The sequence below is a fragment of the Corvus kubaryi genome, unplaced genomic scaffold, assembly GCF_017639235.1.
Source record: "Corvus kubaryi isolate FWS band 111438036 unplaced genomic scaffold, C.kubaryi_AGA036_p1.0 37398, whole genome shotgun sequence".
NCBI lineage: Eukaryota > Metazoa > Chordata > Aves > Passeriformes > Corvidae > Corvus > Corvus kubaryi.
The window spans coordinates 9,793,778-9,810,103 of record NW_024581137.1 but is presented as its reverse complement, the minus strand read 5'-3'; the positions used below and the strand labels follow the sequence as shown (position 1 = coordinate 9,810,103).

At 36.8% G+C, this 16,326-nt stretch overlaps 1 protein-coding gene across 44 annotated transcripts in view; it reads left to right on the top strand.

The window, feature by feature from the left end:
• CLASP2 (cytoplasmic linker associated protein 2) overlaps positions 1–16,326 on the top strand; it is a 146,275-nt gene that overhangs the window by 126,906 nt on the left and 3,043 nt on the right. For all 44 annotated transcript variants that reach the window (XM_042043790.1, XM_042043796.1, XM_042043793.1 and 41 more), the window contains 9 exons: positions 517–660; positions 4,403–4,546; positions 4,886–4,992; positions 6,378–6,531; positions 7,249–7,477; positions 11,794–11,987; positions 12,780–12,908; positions 14,582–14,788; positions 15,925–16,041. In XM_042043790.1, the coding sequence (XP_041899724.1) occupies positions 517–660; positions 4,403–4,546; positions 4,886–4,992; positions 6,378–6,531; positions 7,249–7,477; positions 11,794–11,987; positions 12,780–12,908; positions 14,582–14,788; positions 15,925–16,041 (1,425 nt within the window). The remainder of the gene's footprint in view (positions 1–516; positions 661–4,402; positions 4,547–4,885; positions 4,993–6,377; positions 6,532–7,248; positions 7,478–11,793; positions 11,988–12,779; positions 12,909–14,581; positions 14,789–15,924; positions 16,042–16,326) is intronic.

The window sequence follows — 16,326 nt, the reverse complement described above, 5'->3', positions numbered from 1 at the left end:
ATTGCATTCCATACATTTTTAGTATTTAACGGGAAGATTTCTGTGGCTTACTTCCAGAGACTGTGATTGCTTAATCTGATGTTTTATAAAAAAAGCAGTGAGTGTTAACTACCTAGTAGGAACTAGTAAGAAGTGATCATTGGCTCATCAGATGATGTTCATTTTTCATTTTAGTACTTGAAAAAATTTCTTAATAATTCTGCATAAATCTTTTCTTCATTTCTTTTTTTAGGTATAAGCTTCTGCATATGCAGTGATTTATGTCTTTTAGTTGCTAGCAGTGAAATGTAAGCTTTCTATGAGTATTCGAATTTCTGTGGAATAACTCCCTTCTTCAAATGTTAAATCCGCTTGTAAATTGACTTATTGCAAAAATTTTTATAAGGATGCTGTAAACATGTAGTTTAATTGGGAAAAAAAAATCTTTATTTTAGGGAATGAACACTACTCTCTGAGCTCAGTTGTTCTTGCAGCACACCATTTTTATTGTCCACCTGACTCTGTTTCTCTTTGCAGGTCAAAGTTGCAATCCTAAAATACATAGAAACACTTGCGCAACAGATGGATCCAGGAGATTTTGTAAATTCAAGTGAAACTAGGTTAGCAGTGTCTCGAATCATCACCTGGACCACAGAACCTAAAAGCTCAGATGTTAGGAAGGTATGTTTGTTAATGCATCCTTAGAATTGCAAAACATTCCAGGTAATTAAGAATATTTAAGTAAAAATTTTAAATTAACATGTCTTGAAACTCTCCGTTACGGTTGTGTTTTTATATATGTTAATTGAGATTCCGTTTCATAATTTGTCATTCTTCGTTGCAAGTACTATCTAGTACTAAAATCTCTTTAGTGGCCATTTTTTGTACAGTTTTAATGTTACTTCAGAGACCACCCTCTGGGTTACTAAATAGCACATTTGTAACAGGAGTGAGTGGTAAATTTGGTAGCAAACAGTCTTAATCTCTGTTGGATTTTCTGGAGTCCTTTATTTTTGACAAAAGGCAGGTAGATAGCTGCTGAACCTTGGACAAAGAAAGCCTGTGCTTTGATAAGGTAGTATCAAAGACTTACTCTTCATATGCTGCACTTCCCGTGCAAACCTCCCTTTTCCACATTATGTTGTGAAGTGAAAATGAACATTTGTGAGCTACATAGATACAGCAGGGATACTGAATAACCGTAAGAAATGTATTAGTGCAGTCTTTGGAAAGGGTTTCTAAACAGTACTTCAACTTCAGTTTCAACTTCAAGAAAGAAAAGAATGTTTTAATTTTATTTGCAGTTTGATGGAATAGAGTTTTGTTGTTCCGATGGTTAATGGCCATTCTGTTGTAGCTGCTATTTTCAGCATATTAGCACTAAATAAATGTATTGACTTTTATGCTTCCTTAGTGCAAGTGTCTTTGACACAGAGAACTAACTCTCTTCTCTCTCTTTTTCTATTTATTTCTGCAGTTTGAAAAGCTGCAACAATTTATTTGTTTAGATTTGTTTTGCTATTTTCAATTAAGTTTTCATTTTGGCTGCTTCATCATTTCTGGAAAGAGCAACTTCCTTTGTTTAGGAGGGATGTAGGAGAGAATAGTAGGAGTTGTCTTACAATTTGTAATGTGAAGAAAACAAAACTAAAAATAACTTGCAAGACTTCTTGGTATCTAGAACATTTCTAATACATATTAAAAAAACATCAGAGAGTTTTTATATTGGAGGTGATGTTTTAGTCATTCACTTCTTGTATAACTTCATGACTATGAGCAAACAGTAACAGATTACATCCAATGGACTTCTCTTACCTGGGTATCATGTTCTAGTAACATATAAAGATCATAAAACAAGAGGAGAATTGAAGCAGCACTATCTTCTAAATCAGTGAAGTTTTAGTACTAAGACACGTGGCAAGCTGTCTTATCAGATGGTTCATAACTCTAATAGCATTTTTATGTCAATAAGTAACTGAATCATGGAAAGAATTACCAGTGAGTTTAATCATCTGGAACACCTTAATTATATAAGTTTCTGATTTTATTTTTTCTTTCCATAACACAGCTGTTAGAGGCAACTAACTGCAAAAATCCTTTAACTCTTGAAAATAAAATTTTACCAATAAGAAGTCAAAGGAGTTATTCTGATGGTATAAAATGTTTAATTCTCTTAACACTCTTTTCAGCCTGCTACCGCAGGCTCTTTAATTTTGTTTAGTTTAGTAAGCTTTATAGCATTTAGTATGATTTCTTCAAATTAAAAGCTTTTTCCAAGTAATTTCTGTGTAATTCATGTGTTTGGTTTTTTCCTTAGTAAAAACAGTTTCAGTTGCTTAGTATTATGAAAAATCCTAGTTTATTAGTCTGAAGTTGGGCACTCTTAGTGTAGTTCAGTGGCATGGGATTTCTTTCTGGAAGGTAAAATTCTGTTTCAGAACTTAGATTTCTTCTAAGATCAGAATGCTTCTGGAAGGAGTTTGAATATATTCTTAGAGATCTTCTAAGAAGAAGGCAAAACCAAAGAAATATTTCTAATCCTTATTGCAGTCTTTTAAAGATGATCTCTCTGTGATTGAATTTAAATCTCAGGAGAGGCCTTATGCTGGGGAGAACAAAAACTTCCAAGTACTCTAAAATGAGGGGTTTCGTTGGCAAGGAAGAAAGCGAGAAAATAGACAATTGCACAGTTGGAAACCTTCTGTGAGTCAGTATCAATTTTGATACTTTGGGCAGAGCTTCATTTTGGGCAGACTTGATGGTATCTGTTTCTATCCTGATACAATCCTGGACAGCCTGTTGTGTTCTGTTATTAGCAGCTTAAATAGATACAGTATTAAGGAGTGGAGACTGGCTAACCGGTCAGCAAAGTGAAAGTGCTGATTCCCAAACCTCTGCTCATCTGCTGAGTTTGTCTTGATTTTGCTTTGTGTCAATTTTGATTAAAAGACTGACCATTAAAAATAACAAGGAGAAGAGAAACATCAAAGATTGCAGAGGACATTCAGGGTGATCACCTGAAGGGAAGGCTATCACAGGGAGAAGGAAATAAAAGCTAAGGAAAACAACGAGTCACGAGTATCCAAAGATAATTTGTGGCAATCTGACATGCTAGGATTTTTGTCCTTTAACTTAATACTGAGATGTGTGCAGGTATGTACACTCATACCTTGGCTTTCCACCTTTAATTAAAAAATGCTACAGTTCATTGCTCTGGAAGCAAAAGGGGGGAAATAAATGTCTAAAAGAATTTTCTAAACTACTTGCTTGGAGTATATTGGTGGTTAAGCAAGCTGCCTATCATTCTCTCTAGCATGAGGCACTGGTTCTCTCCAGTGCATGGCAGACCTTGGTGGTGAGCTGTATAAACTGCACATAGTTGGTTAATCTTACAACCACAATCTTTCCTACAAAGAAGCTGTTAGTTCTGGAGAACTTCCTCCAGCTCTCCTTTGCACTTGTTAGTTTAGTTACTGTGTTGACAGGTTTGTTACACTATCCAGGGAATCCTTGTCAAACTGTACAAACATTCCTAAAGTCATTGGATCAACATTCCTGCACTACAGGGAATCCAACTATTGTGTAATTTAACTGTGTTGCTTTGTCAGTAGGGAGTGCTGATTTTTTTATTCAGGTAAAAAAAAAAAACCAACATATGTAAAACATGCTGTAGGATGAAGATGATGGTAAAGATGAACTGATTAAATTGAGAGTATAGGAGGTGACATCCAGTACAAACTACTCCACAGTTTTCATTTTCAGAATATGTAGTCAGCTAAATTTCATTCCCCATTATGTGTGCCTACATTTTAGAAAGGTTAAAGGAAGCAGAGGCAAGGTTAATTTAACTAGCTTGGCTGTAAGGTAAGTTATAAGGAATATCAGGTGCTGTAATCACTACTGACTCATTCCAGATTAGGGTGTCTTGTTTGGTAGGGTTTGTTTTAATTTCTACAGTGCTAACTGTTCCTTTTCAAGCAAGTGTGTTGATTATCATCTGTAATTACCACTTGCAGAACTCAGTAGAAGGGATCACATGCTTGCTCCTGCCTGGTGTGTTTAGTTTCTCTCTCTAAATTTTTTCAACTTCCCAAACCTTTTAAAGCCATTCTGCAAATTCCTTCATTTAATTTTTTTCTGAGGGATGATGTGGGGCTAGGGGGGTTGAAAAGCACCTTTCTGGAAGACTGCTTGTTACAATGATTGTTGTGTGCCTGAATTTATCAAAATCAGAACTTCCAGCTTACCGGCAAATATGAATTCCTTTTGTTCACATGCTCAGATGCTCTGTTAACATCTTTATTCAAGCTTGATCAAGACTTACGTCACTGTTTTGTGATTACCACTCATTATAGTATCTCTTGCTGATAAAATTACTTTGAAACTCTAATTAATGTCTTCAGTTTGTATTTTCTTCTTGTAGGCTGCACAGTCAGTGCTGATTTCCCTTTTTGAGCTCAACACTCCAGAGTTTACAATGCTATTGGGTGCTTTACCAAAAACATTTCAGGATGGCGCCACAAAGCTTCTCCACAATCATCTCCGGAATACAGGCAACAGTGGTCAGGTATCCACACTTCTGTTACTATTCTTTCTGAAGTTACTATGTAGAAGCCTATCTTAGTAGCTCTTTATGGAATACCTTTTCTTTTTCCTCTAGAGTTACAGTTTCTGTGTTGCTTCCAAGTGACTTAATAGGTTTGAATGTGCTTCTTAAGAGTAGTTTATCTTGTACTTTCTAATTTCAAAGTTACTCAGGATCAAAGTTGCTGGTAATGGGTTAGACAATCCATGCATTTACTTGAAGCTCTTTAAATGTTTCTGGGCACTAAAAAATAAATATAATAAGTTAAAAGGGAATCTCTTAGTCCTACTAGAGTATCTTTTCTCACCTCTTCTCCTCCAGGGATCAATGGGAAGTCCTTTAACAAGACCTACTCCACGCTCCCCAGCAAGTTGGTCAAGTCCTTTAACTTCCCCAACCAATACATCACAGAACACTTTGTCACCAAGGTAATGTAGGCTGGTGGTGTTACAATTCTGCATCTAGGGCTTAATTACACATTGTCCAAAGGTGTAACCCCAACAATGAATGCATGGAGAAAATTTTGCACACAATGACAGATGCTCAGAAATAATCCCTCTTGCTCCATAGAATGACAGTGAACTGCTTAGCCTCCCTGAAGGGTCTGACAAGTGCCAAAGCTGGCCTGAGGTGGGAAAGGGCTGTGCATCTTGGAAAGCAAATGGATTAGCAAGAGAAGGAACCAAAGTGTGCTTCTCTAACAAATGTTAGAATACGTCATCTGATGTCATGGTTTAAAACCCCAGTTCACAACTAAATGACTGTCCCCCTGTGGTGGGATTGGGGGGACATTCAGAATATAAAAGTGAGAAAACTGAGATAAAGACAGTTTAACAGGTAAAGCAAAAGCTGCTTGTGCAAGCAACAGACAGACAAGAAATTCACTGCTTCCCGTGGTTGGGGGGGGGGGGGGGGGGGTGTCAGGTGTCCAGCTGTTCCCGGGAGAGCAGGGCCCCATCACTTGTAACAGTGACTTGGGAAGACAAGTGCCATGACTCTAAACATCCCTCCGTTCCTTCGTCTTCCCTCAGCAGTATCTGCTTAGATGCCATATGGTATGGAATATCCTTTTGGTAAGTGGGGTCAGCTGTCCCAGCTGTGTCCCCTTCCAGCTCTTTGTGCACTCCCAGGCCACTCACTGCCGGGTCTCTGTGAGGAGCAGAAGAGGCCTTGGCTCTGTATAAGGACTGCTCAGCTGTTACTAAAAGACCCCAATGTTAACAACACTGTTTCTAGCACAAATCCGCAGCATGGCCCCGTACCAGCTACCATGAGGAAAATTAAGTCTGTCCCAGCCAAAACCAACACACTGGGTCATCAAACCAGATTTAATATCGGGGAGACTAAAGAAGTAATAGTGTAAAAATGTTTTTTATAGTAATGATGTTGTCAGCAAAGTGGACTTTGTAATTTTGCTTTTATCAGTCAACTTGCTGTTGAGTTTTATCAGTGCTCCTTACTTTAGGACTTTTTTCAGAATGAGAGGATGGTGTAAAAATTCCAGCTGTTTCACATTCAGCAGAGTAAAACAGGGCAAAAGAAGTTTGTTTCTTTAGGCAGATGCTGTTACCTAATGTAGCCTTTCCCTTAGCTACTTCCAGTGCTTTCTGTGTCAGTGGTAGTACACTTACTAAGGCATACCATAATACAATTTTGTATTGTGAAGAGACAACTTTGTTACTGTGTTTCAAGAAAAGTAATAATTTTAGTAATATTTCCTGAGTCTCTGTAGTTGCGGGCTAATGTGATATAAAAATACAGAATCACAAAATAAATCCATCTGAATTCCTATGTCCTTCTCCATGGCCCACAGTGCATTTGACTATGACACTGAAAACATGAATTCTGAAGATATTTACAGCTCTCTTCGTGGAGTCACTGAAGCCATTCAGAATTTCAGTTTTCGTAGTCAGGAAGATATGAATGAGCCTGTAAAACGAGATGCTAAAAAAGATGATGGCGATTCGGTGAGTTTGTAAGCTCTGTACGTGTTGGTATCAGCAAACTAAGCTAGTGTCTGATAGACTACAGATGAGAAAGCATCTACTTCAGGAGGTTTATATTCTTCTTAAATTGGACATTTCTCCTGAATTACTTAAGAACTTTAGAAAAATATGTTCCTAGTCTTGAGCTACATGTTGAAAACGTAAATGATGATTTTAAGTAGCACTGCCTGTTTGTTTAACATGTTAGCAGTTTAAAAACCAGTGATCTTGCAAAACAGCTGGAGTTAAGTTTTTGAGAAATTTGCACACTAATACATGTTTTTCTGAATGTTTTGTTTTATTTTATTTTGTACAAAACCTGTGGGCTGTTACGTGCTACATGCAGTATTTAAGAATTCTGTTTCTATGGAACTTTGGCTTTAAGATTTGTTGAACTTGCCACATATATATGTTTAAACATGTTTTTAATTACTTGCATCAGACTTGTAAGATAAAATACAACTGTTCCTGGTTTATGATTTTTTTTGGACAACATACACTTTCCCTTTTTTTGTTCTCATTTTTTTTTAAGGAAAGCAAAGTTTAGGGAACTAAGACATCTTATTTGAAGACTACTTTGAAAATTCTAAGCATTTTGAAATTTGTGTGTTTTTGCTACATAAATGAGTTAGTGATGTAGTTAATTGAAAGGTGTAAGAGTGTATTTCACATGCTCATGTGATGTGTCCTCTCCTGCAGATTTGCAGTGCTTCTGGAATAGTAGACATGCGAGCAGGAAGTGGTGTGAGCGATACAGGTCGGACAGCTCTGGATAACAAAACATCATTACTCAACACCATGCCTCCCCACTCCTCACCACGCTCACGAGATTACAACCCATACAATTATTCTGATGGTATCAGTCCATTTAATAAATCTGCTTTGAAAGAAGCCATGTTCGATGATGATGCAGAGCAGTTTCCTGATGGTAAGATTCAGATTATGTTTTGTTCTAGAAGAAAAATGATGAGATTTTCCATCTTTGAGTTCAGCTTCTGAATTTATTATTAGGAGTATACATACCACTTCTTCGAGAGGGTTTTACAAATGCTATATTTTGAATTAGTTTATTTGTTAGTCATCTCTTTTAGTTACATTGTTGGATAACCTGGTATTTGTAGAGACTAAGGGTAAAAATGAAGGAAATGCTGAACTAGGTTGTATACTTCTGGTAGCACATCCTGTATCAGTATTGCCAGTATGAATTTACTTATCAAACTTTTTTATGATAGAAATTTAAAGGGGGAGGGGGGGAAAAGATTTACAGCAAGGAAGTAAAACTGGATGAAACCAGTTTGGGAATTAGGTGAAAGAGTAAGTATTTTGTTAGTAATATATTTGTATTTGAAGCATGACATTGGCATTTTCTATTGACTAAACATTCTTTTTAAACCAAACAAAACAAACCAGCTTTTTACCAGGAAGGTGGTTCATCTAGCCCGTGTAAATCTAGAAACATGGGTTGCTGTTTTGTAGGTTGACAGAGCTTCTTTATGATATTTTTCAGTATATCTTTGGGTAAGTTTTTTATATCTGTATGTTGAGAAGGTTCCAAAGTACCACTACTATCATTATTTTAATGAATAGTCAGTGGTTCTCATAATCTGATATTCACTGTTGTTCAGCTGTAGATTAAGTTTTTCAGTAAACACTTTTCTTAATAGCAAGGGACAAACTAATCATCTCCCTTCTGCCTGTTTTGCTTTTGTCATCCCACGAAAGACATGTTACAGACACCATTGAAAAACAAAGTTATTTTTTGACATGGTGTTTTATTCAGCTATTCTGTAAGTTGGCTTTAAGTTTGCATTAAATCAAAACCAAATCCAACTGTGATGCATTCCTCTTTGTTTTTTGTTACGTATTGTGAAGAAGCATATAGTGTAGCTAATTATCTTCTGAAAAAGATTGAGGGGAAAGCAGAGTTTTACAAATCATGTCATGTACTTATTAATAATTGAATAGCTTTGCCATCTACATACAGAGCCAGTTTATGTTTGAGATTCTGTATGAAGGGATCTTTTTTTACATGGGAGGATCCTCCTCCTACCTTCTGACAGCTTATTTTTGGATATTGCATTAAACCAGATGCAGTCTGTGCTGTGCCAGCATGATCCAGTTTTGTAAAAACTCATTACTGACTGGAATGAAGCATCCCTATCCAGTATTAGTTTGTCCTGCTTGGAAGAGTAGTGCAATGCATTACTTAGGTCTGCTCTTTAATGGATGTTAATGAAGTACTTGCTTTCATTCCTGTGATGTTCTCCCTTAGTATTCAGTTATATCATGTACATACTGTCATTTGTGTGTTGCTTTTAGAATTTCATCTGGGATTACTTAGAAAAAGTCTGCATGAGAAAAGATACCCTTGGCAAAATACTTTGTGCCTATGGTTCCTCTGTTGGGAGTTGCATGCTTTCCCCATAAAACTGGAAGGGCTCATTGGATGTTAGATTTCAGTTTTCGGAAACTCCGCAGAATTGCTGCTTGTCCATGACACAAAATTATTTTGGTACTGGATTCCCAGCTATCCTGTCATGCATTACTGACAGAAAGATGTGGAAATGCAAGACTAGATGGGAAAACCTTAGCTGCTCATACAGTCCTGTCAACAGCACTGGGGCATGAACATGTATTCTGCAGATGGTTTGTCTAGCAGCTAAAAATTTTCAGTGGAGGAAATGCCAGAGTGTGCCTCACATGACTCACTTTTGAATATTTTGCCTCTCTTACAGTAAAAAGGTTTTCAGAATAACAGTCTGTATCTTCCAACCACTTGCACTTTGCTTTTTCCCTGAGGGAAATGCACTTTATCTGAAGCATAAGGAAACCTGGCTAAGTCACTTCCAGACTCCTTAATAGCAGTTCACAGTCTCTGTTTGAAAAATAGTGCTCTTTTCCAAAGAAGCTTATTTATTTCAGCTTACTTCCATGGATTGTGCTTTCCAAACGCCTTCCTTTTGGCCTGTTACTTTGTATATGGGCTTAAGATTTCTGCTTTTGTGTCTTGCCTTACACTTGGCATGTTTTTTTTATTTTTCAGACCATTGCTTTGATTTAACAGGATAATTTTCAGTTGTTATCCTGTTCTCCAGAATCTTTGCAATTGCTCCTAAAGTGGTGTCATCTACAGATTTTCTAAGTTGGCTCCACATCCCTTAGATAGCACTAACAAATGCATCCAACAGAACCAGGCTCTGCACACATCCAAGCAAGGCTATCACTCATATCCTCCAGGATTAATAGAAAGCCATTTATAATCCAGTCACCCTGCACGTGATTCATCAAGTTTTGCACTTGCTTTGTTTGCTTTTTTGGCCATCATGTTTGCATAGCTTTTATATTAAGATGCTGTGAGTGGCAGTAGGAAAATCTTTCCTAAATTCAGGACATACCTACGTGTTCCCTTTTAACCCCTACACTGTTTATCCTTTCAAAAGGATATTATTTGATTGGTTTAAGAAGAGCTGTTCTTCATCAAATATTTATCTCTCTAATGCATATTTTAATTCGTTCAAATGAAGGAGTTGCATCTGCTCCTCTTCATTTGTGTTTTGTTTCCTTTCTGAAAAAGAAATTTTGAGAGTAGGCTTTGAACGTGACTTTTTTTATGCTTCTCCATTCTTACCTGGAAAATGTTTGGACATGAAACACTGGGTGTAAGTCATACAAAGGAACGGAAAACTCCAGCTGTAAAGGCCCATCCCTCTTGGTTATCTTCATGTTTTTCAGTTATTTAGTCTACTACTGGAGCTTCATTCCTCCCCTTATTCCTGCATGGACATGGTTACTACCTTCCCCTCTCTTTACCCCTTCCCTCTATACGTTTAAGATGACACCACATTGAAAATACTTTATTTAAACGGATATGAGAAGTTTTGCTAATTAAGTGTCAATATGCATTCCCTGAAATGCATATATGAGGATTTGCTATAGCTGTAATCCTCATGGTTTGGTAGAACAAGTGTAATAGTGCTGGCAGTCAAAGTAATGATCTTGCTTCCATTAAAACGATTGTCCATTGTGCTCATCTGCTTTAAATCATATTTCACCTAATGCGGTTTCAGTCTGCCCTTTAGTCAAACATTAATCATCCATTAATACAGAGGCAGCAGTAGTGTTTGTAGTTTGCTTTCAGGTACTTGTGCTCCTGTTTATTCATGTAAAACAGAATGCAAATAGGAATGTGGGGTTCAAAACCGGCATGATTTTTACAGTAATTTATGTACTCTGTTCTTTGTACAAGTGCTTTGTACAGCATTTGTAAGTTATCATATTAAATATAGTAAAAAAGATGTTCAAGGGCTGTGGTTTCTCAGTGTATGATATAATTAATTTGTTATGGAGGATGCATTTCATGTGTTAGTTAATACATGCAATCATTTCAGGAAATGCAATGCGTTTGCATTTTATGCCAGAACTTCCTAACTTTTTCCATTAAAAAATGTGTGTTTCTTTTAATTTATCCAAAGGTCTCGGTGCAAAGATGGAAGCTATATGCTTTCCTTCCTTAAAGACTAAATGGGTCTCAATAATGGAATAAAGGCACTAAGTTGATACTCAGCTTTTCATGAAGACCATTTTTAAGTTTCTTGACTGTTTGCAGATCACTCTGTTTGCAGTCCAGTTTGCAAATATAGGTTGTGTTACTGTGTTTTTCCATTATCATGGAATCCTCTCTAATCAAAACTAAAATCCAGAGCCATCTCTTAATGAATTGCTTTTGGGAATCTCTGTGGGACTAATAGCCCTGGTTTACTCTTTTGTGCTAAGAACCATTGTTGTACTTTTTTTTTCCCCTTGTTTGTTTTAGCAACCTAGCTATTGTTGTGGAATCATGGCTTACAAAAGTCTGAGCAATTCTGTAATACTAACAGAGAAAAGAAAGTTTTTTCATCTTGAGTGGAAGGGTCATATGGGAAAGGTGGCACTTTGTGTATAGATCAGATTTAAAAGGATGCTTAGTGGGTACTGCAAGCCTAAAAACTCCTGCAGTAGACTGGCCTGCTGGGGGTTTTTTGCAATAATCGTTGTAAGGGTTTTGGGGGGATTGTAAGCTTGCTCAGCAATGTTGGCTGCACTGAAAAGGTAGTAGCCCAACTGCAATTTTTGCAGGCTGATGTGGGGAAAAAAACAAAAGCATACTCAAAAGCAAGCAAGTCATACTAGAAAATATCCTTCAGCTGTATAACAGGCACTAATATTTATTTGCAGTAACTGTGTTTGTGCATTACTTTTTGACAGAGCCTCCCATGGACCATTCTGATCTGGTTGCAGAGCTACTGAAAGAGTTATCAAACCATAATGAGAGAGTTGAAGAAAGAAAGGCTGCACTGTATGAGCTCATGAAGTTAACTCAGGAAGAGTCTTTCGGTGTTTGGGATGAGCACTTCAAAACAATACTACTTCTGCTGCTTGAAACGCTTGGAGATAAAGAGGTAAATTCAGATTAATCCAGTTAAGAATGTTAACAAAGCCCATGGCTTACTTTCAGTACCTTTGACATTTGTATGAGTTGTAGAAAGGGCACAAATTCCAGTTAGTGGTGGAAAAACAAAAAAACTATGGAATTACAAAAATGTCATGAAGTCTGATTGCTGTGGTGGTAAAAAGGGTATCAGTGATACTTAATGTCTCCAGGATTCCTATTTATGGATTCTGACACAGTAGATTGAATGAAACATTTTTTCACTGAGATTCAAAGCTTATCTGTTTATAGCCCCTGAAGGAATCTAGAATATCAAAACATCATGTGTGGCAGTGGATTTAAAAATTTATTTCTAAAATACAGTAATGCTCATTGTGAAGAGACTGATTTCTGTGTAATAATTCTCTACAAAGGCCATGTTTTTGAAATTACTAAGGATCAAAAAGACACTAGTACTTGAGTTTGATTTTTAAAACAATTGTAAAAAAAAAAGCAAAAAATGTATTTGCATGATGGTTTTATCAGCGCTTGTGTTTGCAACTTAGCTTCTAGGTGGCATAGATAAGTAAAATTACTTTAGCAGTGTTTATGATACGTCACCTGAATTTTCTGCAGAAAGAGAGATTGAAGATTTTTTTTCCCTACCTTTATTTGTTAACACTAGATTCAGACTGTATATGTGTGCAGAGCACAATCTGATATTTTTTCCATTATTAAAGACTTTTCCAGCAGCTGAACAAATGTTAAAGCATATGTCTGTTTAAAGATGCATAACTCATTTATTTTAATATTGAATCTTTAGCATGCAATTAGAGCTTTGGCACTGAAAGTTCTAAGAGAAATTCTAAGAAACCAGCCAGCAAGGTTTAAGAATTATGCAGAGCTCACAATCATGAAGACATTAGAAGCGCATAAGGATCCTCATAAGGAGGTCAGTAATCAGTTATTTTATTTGCTTACAGTTACGACAGATTATTACAAAATGAAAGAGCTGTCCAGAAAATGTGAAATTATTCAGGTCTTATTGAGGAAGTAATTCATTTCATAACAGGCACATTATTATATGCTAATAACAATTATGTTATTAGTTAACATGGGTATGGAAGAAAAAACACCCTGCAGTTCTGAAAGCTCTTGAATGGTTAATATCGTTCCTAATAACGATGGTCTTTGGGTGTCATCCCAGAGGACAGTGTAACCAACAGTGTGTTACCTTAGCTCTTCAAAGAATAACTGAAAGGAGCTTTTTCCTTGTTTGACATCTTAACCTGTATATAGGTGTCCTGGAGATCTAAAAAAAGCTTTGGATTTAAGTGAGGTTTGTGGTTGAGAGATGAGCCTAAACATGACACGGAATTGTCAACTCTTTCTACTCTGCTCCATTTGAGAGCATGGCTTTGAGTGGTGTTAAGGGAAAATGTGCAGGATTATGTCAGTGGGGGGAGGTGCTCGTGCCAGGAATAGTGAGGGGGTTCAGGAGAAGGGTAAAGGTAATCTTGCTCAGATTTATTTGTGATGGCTGCATACACAGTAAAGGATAATGCATGTAAATATAGGAAACACAGCTACAGTAACCAACCCAGTATTCAACTTCCGACATCAGTGCCACTGATGCTGTGGAAAGGATCCATGTTTATTACTAAATGAGTACATCTTCCCCATGCAAGGGCACTTTGTGGAATTTACTGTGGAGTTTCAGGCTTTGAAGTTGACTTTGATTCCTCCCATCCCATGAGTTTATCACTCATTTGATACTCATTTCTCTTCTCCTTGCATTCTCTGGATTTGTTTCATACACTGTATTTATTACAGTGTCATTTCCCCATTGTTCCTTCTCTGTTCCTGTGCTTTTTTCTCTCTCGTGGTTTCATGTGTTAGGAGTGAGAGAGTAAAGGGGACAAGGATGGAGAGAAAGTTCTGGAGGTTTTTGTACATCAGTGGTGTACAACCGCTCATTCTGTACAGTGGTTTCTCCTGTTAAATGGCAGATGCCACCACAGCACTAATGTGAATATCAGATGTTAGTTTTCTCTGTGGTGCCCTTGTGTTTTGAGCTTCTGTACCTGTTGACATCCTACCTAATTATTCTTGTTCTGTGTATTCTTCAAGCTTAAAGTACTCTCTTGTAATAGTTTCTTTCGAAATTACAGGGGAAGAAAAAGATTGGTTTCTACAATTATCAATCTAGGCATGTTATTAAACACACTTTTGAAATGAATGTGGAAACATGTTTTGTCAGTGATCACTAACTTAACAAGCAATAACCAATGACAACACAAGAAATCAAGGTTTACAAAGGTGGTGATACTTCAATATATAGTTGGAGGGTATTGCAGAGTAAAGAAATTGTGTAAAAAAACAAGCAGGTTTGAAAAACTGATACGTGTATTGCCAAGGGCATAGTAGCCACAGGATATTGGGAAGAGTTGTGTTTTTAAGAAATAATGTCCAACAGTTGGAATCAATGGACTCTTTACATATTCCTATAATACTGCAGAGCTCTTGATAGGAAATTTTTATGCTCAAGACCATTCCTGCCAGAAAACAGACCACAGAGTAACAGTCTCATATAAATCACTTTTCTGTGTCTTTTTCTTTCAATAGGTGGTGAGATCTGCTGAAGAAGCTGCTTCCATGCTGGCCACTTCCATTAGCCCAGATCAGTGCATCAAAGTTCTCTGTCCAATTATCCAAACTGCAGACTACCCCATTAATCTGGCTGCAATCAAAATGCAGACAAAAGTTATAGAAAGAGTATCTAAAGAAACCCTCACTCAGCTTTTACCAGAGATTGTGCCAGGTCTAATACAGGTAAGGAGAGAAGAGAGAAGAAAATAGGGGGGGAAAAGACCAAACAGACTAATAAAAAGAAACCATATACAGACGAGTTGCAAAGACTTTTTAAAAATAGTACCACTTGGTTCTCATGAAGGATTTCACTTGTCTGATAGTTGATGGCTGCCTTGACCCAAAATAGTTTGGACAGTAGGAATCATCTCTTTGATTAGCAGGGAGCTAAATTATAACTCAGAGGAAATCTCAGTAGGATATAAAATACTGGTTATAGTTAAGCTTGGTATATACTTTTAGTTTTAAGATTGTTTTTTATTGTTTTTACCTTTTTCCAGGTTACATAATTTGGTGTGAAATTGTCCATGTTTTATTTGTGTATAATTGTAGGGTTTTATCAATTGGGGCTTTTGGGAGGCAAGAGGAAAGAAGCAGTTTTAGAAAGTTGAATAAAATTAGAAGGGTATCAGAGGTTTCTCTTCCTTTGTCTTTAAAACTGAATTTTTTACCACCTTATAAAGAGCCAAAATATATTAATTTCCTTCTGGTGGATAAAGACTCTTTGGAGTTGGCAGCTGCATTCTGCAGATTTCTGTGTTTAATGGGTGTGATCCAGTCACACATCTGCGGGAAAATAGAGGCAGAGGAGGGTCCATCTGAGAAGGGAGTGTGAGTGAGACAGCTGGGCATGGGGTGATGGAAAAATGGCAAAAGAAACAAAAATTATTAAAGAATGAGATGGGACTTAACAAAAGAATCTTAAATTGTTAAGAGAGTTCTTTCAGAGTCAGGAAGCTTTAAATTGTGAGTGGTCTTCTGCTTTAAGTAAACACCTGTATAATCTAGAACAGTTCTCTTATGTGCTCGCCTATTGCGTGGCAGCAGCTGTTTTCAGTGTAACTTATGAACAGGATTGTGTGGGTTTTAAATTCAGACTGGAAAATGATTATCAGTGGTGATTAATAAGCAGCCCGCTTTTTAACTGCATGCTCTGTATTTGCATGTTTGTTTTTTTGTTGGAATGCTTCGTTGGGCTACACTGGCATTAATTTACCATAGACTCCAATGTATTTATTATAGTAAATAAGTAAATAGTTTTCTGAGGCTTTTAATCATTAACTGATAAGGTATTAATGTTAATTTTATTGCTTTTCTAGGGTTATGATAATTCAGAGAGCAGCGTTCGTAAGGCATGTGTTTTCTGCCTTGTAGCCATTCATGCAGTAATTGGTGATGAACTAAAACCACATCTCAGTCAACTCACTGGCAGTAAAGTAAGTAAAAGATACCATTTGAAGAAATCTTGGCTCATGATTGCATCTATGCATTTGAAATTATTTCGGTTGCCATTGCCTGAAAGTTTCAATGAAGTGTATATTTGAAAGAGAATATCAGTTGTATTAATACAACTTCACCGTAAAATATTCAAAACTGAGAGTCCACAGATCTTTATTTATGCAAGTGTACAAACTTTAGCATTAAGATAATTACTAAACTATGTTTCTTACTGCTTTTTAATGCATTCAGTTCCTTGTATGCTCGTAGTAGTGATAATGGCT